This window comes from Lolium perenne, chromosome 1 (genome assembly GCF_019359855.2).
Source record: "Lolium perenne isolate Kyuss_39 chromosome 1, Kyuss_2.0, whole genome shotgun sequence".
Taxonomy (NCBI): Eukaryota; Viridiplantae; Streptophyta; class Magnoliopsida; order Poales; family Poaceae; genus Lolium; species Lolium perenne.
Window position 1 is genome coordinate 137,854,550 of NC_067244.2, and position 11,462 is coordinate 137,866,011.

The 11,462-nt window shown below is 49.9% G+C and overlaps 2 protein-coding genes across 2 annotated transcripts; one reads left to right on the plus strand and one right to left on the minus strand.

The window, feature by feature from the left end:
• Positions 1 to 282: 282 nt before the first annotated feature.
• Positions 283 to 1,731, plus strand: LOC127333953 (benzyl alcohol O-benzoyltransferase). Its single transcript, XM_051360402.2, has 2 exons — positions 283 to 789; positions 874 to 1,731. Exons 1-2 carry the CDS (start codon positions 343 to 345, stop codon positions 1,729 to 1,731), a joined length of 1,305 nt encoding a protein of 434 aa, XP_051216362.1. The 5' UTR covers positions 283 to 342.
• Positions 1,732 to 9,095: 7,364 nt separating this feature from the next.
• LOC127305794 (tricetin 3',4',5'-O-trimethyltransferase) lies at positions 9,096 to 10,551 on the minus strand. The gene is made up of 2 exons (XM_051336321.1): positions 9,381 to 10,551; positions 9,096 to 9,262 (listed from the first exon to the last, which is right to left on the minus strand). Exon 1 carries the CDS (start codon positions 10,504 to 10,506, stop codon positions 9,424 to 9,426), a length of 1,083 nt encoding a protein of 360 aa, XP_051192281.1. The 5' UTR covers positions 10,507 to 10,551; the 3' UTR covers positions 9,096 to 9,262; positions 9,381 to 9,423.
• Between the last annotated feature and the right edge of the window lie 911 nt (positions 10,552 to 11,462).

An 11,462-nucleotide genomic window follows, 5' to 3' on the forward strand; every position in this document is an offset into this window, starting at 1 on the left:
ACTCACCAGTCACCACCAGGTAGATTTTTCACGGTATGTGTACTACAGCTACCGGGTATATATACACGGCGGCCGGCCGGCCGGCCGCGTTTGTTTACCCATGGAGTTTCTTTCATGCCCTTCAGCTGCATGCATGCTGTCATCCACGCATGGCGGCCGGCCGGTCGCGTGTGTTTATCCATGGTCTACCTGCTGAAAGTCCCCGTCACGTACTGATGCTGGATATATATATGTCCAACGTCCGAGGAAGGATCGGGACCCAGAGGTTCAAGGTAACTAGCCGGTGACCTCCACTTAGGAGCTAGCTTCGCAACCGGCTACACGTAAGAGCTGAAAAAGGCGATGCTTGAGTCGGTGCATAAGCCGATGCTGTCGTTCGCGGTACGCCGGCGTGATCCGGAGCTCGTCGGCCCAGCTTCCCAGACACCCCGGGAGACGAAGCGCATGTCTGGCCTCGACAACATGGACGTTCTACGCATGCAGGCGTCGTTGGCCCTCTTTTACCGTGGCGGAGAGGGAGACGACCCGGCAGCCATCATCCGACGCGCGCTGGGCCAGGCGCTGGTGCACTACTACCCGCTGGCCGGTCGGCTGAGGGAGATTGAGGGTCGGAAACTGGTGGTGGACTGCACCGGCGAGGGGGTGCTGTTCGTGCAGGCCGATGCCGACGTGCAGCTGGCAGATCTGGAGGCGGTGGGGCTCAGGCCGCCGTTCCCTTGCTGGGACCAGCTGCTCTTCGACGTGGAGGGCTCCAGCGGCACGCTTAACTGTCCCTTGCTGCTCATCCAGGTACTGTAATACGCAACAGAATTTGAAGCATGGACGCTTCGTCTAGGTCGTCTAACCTTTTGTACGAAATATCTCGATCACCAGGTAACGCGTCTGTTGTGCGGAGGCTTCGTATTGGCGCTCCGATGTAACCACGTCATGTGCGACGCAATCGGCATCGCCCAGTTCATGAACGCCGTCAGCGAGCTCGCTCGTGGCCTCCCGTCCATTAGCGTGAAGCCCATGTGGTGCCGCGAGCTGATCGAGATGCGCAACCCGTCCAATCCAGGCACCTTGCCCGACATACCCGAAGTGCCGATGGTCGAGCGTTCTTTCACTGTCCGCGCCTCGGATGTGGCCGCCATGAAGAAATGCCTCCCTCCACTCCTCCGTGACACGGCCACCACCTTCGAGATTCTTGCCGCGTTCCTCTGGCGTGCTCGCACCACGGCGCTTGACATCCCGCCGGGCGAGCATGCTCCGCTGGTCATCGCCGTCAACTTCAGGGGCGACGCTGGGGCCGGGATTAGCCTTCCCGCGGGGTACTACGGCAACGCGGTTGCGACCACGACGGTTCCAGCCGACGCTGCGGTGCTGCGCCGCGGCTCGCTGGGTGACGCTGTGGCGCTGGTGCGGCTGGCCAAGGCCGCGGGGACCACTGAGTACTTTCGTTCCATGGCCAACGGGGCGAAGGTGCGCGGCCTGCGCAGCTTCAATCCGGCCAACTTGCTTGCGATCTCTGACACCCGAAATATCGGGTTTCACCGCGTCGACTTCGGCTGGGGCGAGCCGGTCTTCGCTGGCCCAGTTAGCACTTTTTTCACCATGTGCTACTTCATCCGTGTTAAGGATCGTGATGGGGAAGACGCATTTGTTATGCCACTCATGCTGCCACGGCTGGCAATGGATCGCTTCGCGGCTGAGGTCGAGAGGTCATTGCTTGATGATGCTAATCACATGTAACGTTTATCTACTCTCAGCTACATATATCTATATTGTTTTTATGTATCTCATGTCGATGAATTCTGGACTTCCGAACGGCTGTGTGCATTCTGGTTATGCAGAGGCCGGATGTAATGCTAAAAACTTTTTTAAGTAATAAAGCGTTCCTTATGGAAAAAATATATTCTATATCTCATCCGATCTCATAAAACATATTTTGGATTTATCTATAGGAGAGCGCTGGGCATCCCCGAGGGAACAAATCACTAATCCCCCGGGTCCCTAGCCATCCCATCAAGCAATTTGAGAAGTTTTCAGCCGTCTGATCAAATCACCCACCTCTCTCCCACTTTTGCTTCCATAATGTACCAAAGTAGCAAAATTTGTTTTCACCTAAAATCCCACTTTTACTTCCATAAAGGCACCAATGTAGCAAAACCAATCCGATTGTAGCAAAAAATGGTTCACTGACTAAAACACACAGACCTCGCCAGAGACTAGCTGGGACCTCACCGGAGATACCGCAACAAATGAATTTTGTTGTTGTAGCAAAAAAATCTACGATTGTAACATAACCCAGCTCATCAGAGACCTCGCCGTAGACCTCTGTCGACCTCGTTGGAGACTTCGTCGAAGACCTTGTAGTAACAATTGTGTACTATTGTAGCAGAAATATAGAACAATTGTAGCAACGATCTAGAACAAAATTAGCAAAAAAGAGTTCGTCGCAAACTCTCGCCAAAAACCTCGGAGCAACAAATGTGTACTATTATAGTAGAAATACATAACAATTGTAGTAACGATATAGAACAAAAAGTACTCCGTAGCAAAAAATGGGGCAGGAGTTGACGGTCGACACCGACAGCAAATGGGGCAGAATCCAGTGCAGCGCTAGGAGAAATTCAGGCCCAATTTGTCACACCCTAAATATCACACGGTGCCAGCGAAGGAAGAGGATGGGGCGGGCGGCTAGTGGAGCAGCAGGAGGAGCACGGGGGAACACCATCGAGTTCTGCATCGATGGCCTACCAACGGCGCACGGAGGAGGCGGGGGCTTGCAGCGCGCGGAGAAGGTTGGGGTCCCAGCGACGCAACTGAGGTGCTAGGGGACCCGGCGGCGTGAGGAGGAGGGGGCTCCGGCGGCGTGGGGAGAACAATTGTAGCAACGATCTAGAACAAAATTAGCAAAAATGAGTTCATCGCAAACTCTCGCCAAAAACCTCGGAGCAACAAATGTGTACTATTATAATAGAAATACATAACAATTGTAGCAACTATATAGAACAAAAAGTAGCAAAAAATGGGGCAGGAGTTGACGTCCGACACCGACAACAAATGGGGCAGAATCCAGTGCAACGCTAGGAGAAATTCAGGCCCAATTTGTCACACCCTAAAAATCACACGGCGCCAGCGAAGGAAGAAGATGGGGCGGGCGGCTAGTGGAGCAGCAGGAGGAGCACGGGGGAACACCATCGAGTTCTGCATCAAGGGCCTACCAGCGGCACGCGGAGAAGGTTGGGGTCCCAGCGACACAACTGAGGTGCTGGGGGACCCGGCGGCGCGAGGAGGAGGGGGCTCCGGCGGCGCGGGGAGAAGGTGAGGGCCAGGGGCGCGCGGAGGAGGTGGGGCGACCGGCGGCGGGTGGAGCACGGTGAACGCCGACAAGGGAGAGCACCGGGGCACGCCGGCGAAGAGGAGCAGGTGCCGGTCGGGGGAGAGTGGGTGCAAGGCGAGCGGCGCAGAGGAGTTCTCGTCGCGATTTGGGGAAGGAGGTGAGGGAAGAGATAAGATGCAGGGCCCACGGTACACGCGTCCAGCGCTCGAGGCGGAGGATCCGAGCACTGTTCCCCCAGGGAAGTACGATTTGGTTCGTTACTTTTTTCTGTTTGTTTTGCTTTCAGTTCGAGTCTGCATCTTCGTGGTTGATTGCGTGGTCAGTTTGTTTTCGGTGTTGAATTGAATAAAAAAAGGTACTGTACTAGAAAATGAGGGAACCAAATTTAGAGACATGATCCTGACTTGCTGTTTAGTGATTTCAGTTTTGCAGTCTCCAATCCACTGTATGAGAGATACGGGATTGGGATGAGGTTTGGTTTCGATTGGAAAGGTTTAGTTTGCCGCAATTTTGTGGGAGGTGATGCATTTGCTTTTCTTTGTGAGCATTTCTATTGAATACATGAGTTCTTTATTGCTTGATAGGTCCGGTATTTCACGAGTTGTTCTAGATGCACTGGATGCTTGTGTGATGCAACTGTCAGCATTTGCTTTCGATCAAAACCAGTTTTTTTGTGAGCATTTGTAATGAATACATGAGTTCTTTATTGCTTGGCAGGTTGGGTACTTCCCCTGTGCTGCCGCTCCCACATGCATACCACTGCTGCAAGCCCGGAACGCCAAGAAGATCCCTCAGCATCACGTTGACTCAAACCTCCTTTAGTCAGTCCACCAATCCGGCCTTCATGATATTCCTTCTTTTGACTTCACCATGGACCAAAAAGTCACCTGATGTCAACACAAAATATTGCTTCGCGGTGCTCCCTCCGGAACTAAATGGTCGGAATAAAAACATGGGTACGCGCGACCGAATACCACCCGATCCGGCAAACTGCAGGCAAAATATGCGCTGTTCCATTCGCCAGCGGAGCTTTCCGGAACCCATCTCTCCAGCCTGATCAAAGCAAACTGACCTCCGGTAGATCCTCATCTTTGCTTGCCAGAAACCCGAGGACCGCCACCAAAAAACAAAGCAAGACCAGCAGCCCCCACGCCGCCAGTCCCTCCTGCCGGATCGCCAAGGAAGAAGATGGCGGCACGGATCATGCGTACCACCGCTGAACCGTCCACCAGGGGTGGAGGCCGCCACCGCTCCACCGAATCCTCCATGGCTACCGACGGAGAGCATCAGGCCTCGGCCAAGTAGCCGTGCCGCCCGGCTTCCTCCACCGGCGCTTCATCACCTCCCATGGAACGCCACCGTGGAAACCATCTCCTCCCCCTCGTCGTTCGACGGAAGGGACGCCGCCACCGCCGTCGTGGCCGAGGCCGGGGCCGGGGCTGTGGCCGGGCCGGGGCCGAAGCCGGGGCCAATGCCAAGGCCGGGGCCGGGGCCGAGGCCGGCAACAGCGGCGGCTGAGGTGCGGCGATCCGAAGGCGGCTGCTCGGAGCGGGGCGGGTAGATCCTCCGCCGCTGCCCGGGAGAGGGGCGGGAGAGGAGGAGGCGGCGGCTAGGTTAGGAGGAGGAGGTTCGGGCTCGTGACTGTGAGATGAAACGGTCAGAGAAAAAGTCTGTCTGTGGACCAAATACATGAATGTGTTCCAAGAAAATTGTCAAAATTTACATGGCTTCTAAAAGCTTATGTGCAGGATTACCACTTGCAGACAGCGCCAAGGATAGTAAGAATTTCGGGTGCAAAAAATAATGCTAAGAATGCCCTTCCTTTTTTCTTAGGGATGGTTCTCCATATCACTGTACACCTGACACAATCTTCTCATATGGTGCATTAATAGGCATCCGTTTTTCTTCTAAAGTATCTTCCGTGTCATTATGCTACACTATGACATATCCCTACTATCCTCGGGACAAGCACAATATGTAGTTTCCCTAATATATACTTTTTCTTGATTAGTTCATTATCCCTGCTAAAGGGGTATGGCATCTTTTGTTTCATCAGTTCACTATCGCTGCCACTAGGCGTATGAAGTAGAAGGAGGTCCATGTTTGTGACATTTTAGCTCTGATGTAACAAAACGTTAGCGAACATTGAAGAGGTTAGTAGGTTTGATTAAATATGTATCTGTTCACTCCCCATTGTGAGCTTCTTTGGTAAAATGATTTTTAATGGAAAATTATAGGAATTATTCTCATAATTAATCGTAGATTCGAGGCATGTCTGTTTTGTTTTGAGTTTTGACAATGTCCAATTTTATCCCAGCATCTACGAAAACCTGATATTTCAGGTTCCTGATCTTTTGACTACACAAAGTGTGATTAGCTTATGGTAATGTAGAAAGTTGCAAGAGGTAGACATGTGAATTACAGGAAAAAAACATAAATTGATCTCTGTATTGCGAAGCAGGTTGCAGGCACACTAATATTTTTTTTGCAAGAAGACCTTTTGTTTTACTTTTTTTGTTCATTACGAGTTTATGACCTAATCCAATATGGCTAACTCGAAGGAAAGCAGGGCAGTTTGGTAAGCAAGGAGCAAGTTTCCTTGATATTCCATGATCCACACAGTTGTGCAGTCAAATACAAGCTAATGCATAGATGCAGTGGAAACATTTCAACGAAATGATTTCTATAAATAAAGCTAAGGATGCAAATTGTTTTCATATGCTTACCGCTCATATTTGTATGAGCAGATTGTAAACTTGTGTGCCTAATTATGTGTTTGATCCTTTCTTTTTGTACAGTGTGCGTGGGCTAGAGAAGCTTTATGTTCTTTCGTACAGTACATTTTCTACTGTTGACATGTCAAGTTAGTTCCATCTAAATCATTTATATGTAAGTTTTTTATTTGAATCACACATATGTAGGTAGTTGAGTTAGAGTGAGCCTTTAGATGCTCGGCTTTGGGTTTCTTTTATGTTGCCTATCCTCTTGTGTTCTTGCATTCTTTTATGCAACGTGTACCCTCTATACTCAGTTAGTTCATGCTGTTAATTTTCTCTTTTTTGCAGGGCACCTTCTCTATTGTGATTGTCATGTCGACGAGAGGCCAGGGATATCTAGCCCTTTATATGACAAGTTTAAAGTGAGTAGAGCTATGGTCAGACAATCAGTCCCACGAGTCCACGGATGGGAGTTACAAATGTTTGTGGCCTAAGGAGTTAGCTCTAACTGCTTGCAGATACTAGCTGCAAAGATTCAGTAGTTGAGGAGCTCACACCAAATGCCTGCAGATGGTATCTGTGACTATCCAGTGTTTAAGTTGGCATCGAAATTTCATGTATGTCTGAACAAAACTTATTTGGTGTACATTACATTACTGCCACACACTGTGTCATTGTTATCACCAGTTGGTGCTGTGTTTAAGTTTTCAGGATAGGGTTTCTGTTAGTTTTGATTAGAACCGTGCTGGTCGAGAAATTTAGAACTTTACAGCTTTAAAGGTCTGCATGGAACACATATGTTTAATTTGTCACTGGATTCATGGTTTTAGCCATTGCCGTTTTTTTCCCTCCAAGGTAGTGCGTGCATCAGCTTGACCTGCTATGTCTTCTTGCCCTGTTTTTGTGAGGTGCGATACTGATACATGCCATGAAGATATGAACACAGCAGGGACACCATCGGAGAGATTCTTCCTTCTGCTCTGAAGCCAAGAATACCTCTTTTTGTCTGTGTTCTTTATATTATGAGGTTCTCTTCCTAAAAGGTTTAGTGCATAAATCCTAAGCAAAGCACGTAAAGATTTATGTAAATAAAACACTTCGTCCACTTAGATTTGAACAACACAACTCATGTAGCTAAATTATATTAGAGGGCAAATTACAAAGGAGGCGTATCTTACCACACGCTCATCTAATTTTGGGATACTTCTGCTACAGGAGAGGAAACACAGTGTCACCTAAACTCGAGATATAGACCCTACACTAGCTCATAAGTGGAAATTTAATCACTACTTAGTGTTTACCTTAATCGTTAACATGAACTGAAGAAACCAAGATGATATTCAAACAGCTAACTTAAGAGAGCAGAAAATAGCTGATGTTATCCAGTGTTTAGGCTAGCTGTTAGAGCTGATGTGATTTCGGAGAACAGAAGACAACACATCTAAACTTACCCAAGTGTTTGGAGATGGCACTGTAGTAGTTACTTTTATGTATTTTCTGTTTGTAATTTTTTTTTCGAAAATGTTTTCTGTTGGCCAATGAGGCTGTAATCAACTTACTAATTTTTTTTGCTTTCCCTGCCTTCTGTTGTTTCTGTTGTAACCAACTAATTTAGTGCTGATAAGAGCTACAGCTTCGTGTATTTAACATTGAGTTTGCTATTTTGATTTCAGCATATTTGCATAAGCACAAAGATCAGAGCTAGGCATGATAGTCAAAATGATAATGAAACTGGAAACGCTCCAGGCACTTTGGTTTAGCTCATGAAAGTTAGCACATTAAGAAAATTACTTCTGCTAGAGAGGAAAAGAGGAGCATACCACATAAGCGAGCTCACGCGGCCGCAGCCAAAAGCAACAAGGAGAATCCCCATCACCAGCATCGCATCGTCAAAGGAGAGCACTCGATCCCGGCAGTCGGCGCAGCAACCTCCGTCCCTTCTCTTGCACTCCTTTTTCACAGTGCTCAAGCTGCCGTGACCACAGCAGGCGGCCACGAGGAGAACCTCCATCATCAGCGGAGAGCGCTGTCGATCCTGGCTGATTCTCTCTCCTGCCGTTCTCGATGGAGACGGACAGGCCTCTGCCAAGCGCCGCCCCCCATTTCATAGATCGAGTGGAAACTGGCAAGCGAGTGTCCCTTGTCGGGAGCAGAGCACGACAGAAATACACATCATATGGAAAAATAATAATATGAGTAGGTGACACCGTGACAGCGACCCTCTACCTCACGATATCCTCCCCCATGCAAATTAGACACTCACAGATTACTGTAAATATGCATTGTCGCTCCTCTCTGCTACTTTTGTTATTTCAGTTAACTAAAATGCAAAAAAGTGCAGCCTAATGGAAAAAAAAGAATGCACCCTCAAGCCAAAAAAATAACTAGATTTTCACATAAAACAGCATGAAAAAGAATTTATTGGACATGTAAAAAAACACGCCAAACAAAAAACGGCTCTCCACCCTGTAACGTCTCATTTGAAGTTCACCACCGACAATAACCTACTCACACAACAACAACCCTTAATCTGCCATTAACACATCAACATCCAAGAGACACCTCAAAATATCAAACACAATCGATACATGCTACACAATGGACAGCACGGGCGCGGCAGTGCGCCGCGCCAACCTTCCTAGTTATACTCATGTCTGATGTATTATGAAGAAAAGCCATAAGCATGTCAGGATACGAATGTCACGCGCTGTGTGCATATAGTAGGTCGCAGCCGTGTTCTAATTGTTCTTTTTACATATATTTTTCAGAAATCTTCTATTTAATGTGAGGTTTCAATGAAATTTTAGGTTCATGGCAAGTATGGAGGCCCTCACACCAGCTGGATAAGATTAATTTTTTATGTTTTACACATTTCTTCATTGGTGCGGTTCAATGAAAGGTGTGATGTGTGGTGGCCAAGTTCATTCCTTGACCATGTTTGAACAAGTGTTATTATTACGTGCACACCCTAGCCACTATCGGTGATGACGAGAAGGATGATAAGCGGCAACTTGAGGCCTTGAGCCATGCTTATTGGGTTAGGGTGTCCAATGTTCTTTCTCCGGCTGCAACACACTGCCATGTTTCATATCATTAATAAATAATTATTACATTCTTTTACATTGAAATCAAGCCAGTATTAATAAATTATTACAACCTTCTCCATCACAATAGAATAATACAGTACATAGAAATCAAACCGGTCTGAAATATAAACAGCCTGCACAGTAAGATAATAGTGAGGACCCAAGGCTGCAGCAGACGAGCACGTTATTTATATTAAGAGACCTATATTAAATAAATAAGACATGACCGTCTCGCTGAAACGATCGACATACCGCTTGTCCACGGACGGAAGGAAACCAAGCACGGATGAAGATTCTACTTCATCAGCTCGACGACCCAGGAGCTGCTGCATATGTAGGTGGCATTGACGCTGACAAACCCGGCTGTCCCGGCCAGCTCTTGGAACTCCCTGAGACACCTCCCCTTGCCGCCGGGTGTCTGCGTGAGCATGAGCATGTCTAATCCGAACGCCGTCCTCGCCACGGGCGTCTCATCCGGTTTCTCCGGCAGGACGCTTTCCACGAGGATCACCTTGCCATGCGCAGGCAGTGCGTCGTAGCAGTTCCTCAGAAGCTTGGTGCAGTGCTCGTCGGTCCAGTCATGGAGTATCGCCTTCATGAAGATGGCGTCCCCAGAGGGCACCTTGTCGAACATATCGCCGCTCACGTGCTGCACGCCTGTGAAAGACGGCGCATCGGAGATGACGTGAGGGAGGTCGAAGTTGACCCCCTTGATGTGCGGGTACCTGGAAGTAATGGCGTGGATGGCCGCGCCGAGGCCGCCGCCGACGTCGACGAGCGTACGCACGGCGTCATCGAAGCCCGTGTAGAACTCGAGGAGCTTCCCGATGACGATGGTGGAGTAGCTCTTCATCGCCTCGTTGAACACGCGGTTGAATCGTGGATCCACACCCTGGTATTCGAACAGCGTCATACCGTATGCCTTCACGAAGGGCTGGCCACCGTCCAGGACCGCGTCCTTCAGATGATACCAGGTCTCCATAAGGACCTTGTCGTTCATGACGACGAGCGGGCCCAAGGACACGCCGTCCTTGTTTGGGGTGAGCCACTTGCACACCGGCGCGGCGCCGTACCGCCGGGCGAGGACGCCATCCTTGCCCTGCTGCACCTCGCATGAGACGACGTTGTAGGACGCCAGCAGCCGCAGCATGCGGTCCACCATCGCCGGGGCGTCTGGGTTAGCCGACGAAGGCGATGGCAGCCGTGCCGCCACCTCGCACGGCAATAACATCTTCCCGCCTGCGGCGACCAGGATCTCGAGCATGCCCAGCTCGATCACGCTCTTCAGGGTCATTGGCAGGATTGGCGCCAATGACAGGTGCACCGCGTACATGAACGCATCCATGTCGGCGGCCATTTCCGCGGCGGCAGAGCCCATTAGTTAATTGTCTACCACTTTAGGCACCTTAATCAGTGGGATGGTTGCTGTGTAAGAGAAACGGTTTACTTACTTATTTATAGAGGTAGCGTCACCCGAGTGTGTGTGTGTGGTAGCTGCGAGGTGGTCACGTGGTGGTAGCTGGGCAAGCTGGCTACAGTCATTTTTGCCTCTCGGGCCAGGCGTCCACGCCCTTGAGCCTGTAGTCTACAGGCTGTAGATCATCTAACTCGGCTCCCGTATGGAGCTTTGGTATTGGGGGGGGGGGGGGGGGGCGTCGGTGCCTCCAATATGAAATTAAAACTTGAACAAAGTTTAAGTAATTTGGACGAAATTAGTTTAAACAGAACGAAATTACAAAGAAAAATTTGGAATATGTTAAAATAAAACTAAACTAGCCTAAATCTAGCATCCGAGGCGGCTGCAGAACACTGTGTAGTCCTTGTTATCCCTATCGCCATCGTCCTTTGGCGTGGGGCTCCTTCCCTGGACGTCATCGCCTCACCGGCTGCTGCCCTGGCCTAGGTCGCCCTGGTGGCTCGGGCCGAACTCGTCGTCATTGTTGAGGTTGATGAGGAGGAGGCGACATGCGCTCTCATGTGACTCCCTCTTCGCCCCGGCCTTGGACCAGAACTCCAGGGACACCGGAGGCACCTCCATGAAGGAGGCACGCATGGCCATCTGCTGGCCTGTGAACTCCTCCAGGTCATCGTTGGCCTAGAGTGCGATCTAGGTCGTCGCTTAGTCCACGAACGGTATCCACTCTGGCTCATGCTTGAGTGGCGCGTCACGTAGCTCTCCCTTCAGCTTGACGAGGAAGAAGCATCCGCGTGGGGCGCAGGGTGGGCTTGTAGCGGAGTCCACGGATCGCGGATGATGATGATGCAACCGCCGTACTCGTCCTTGATGATGACGAGGGGAGATGCGCGGGAACGAGGGGTCACCGCGGTCGATGA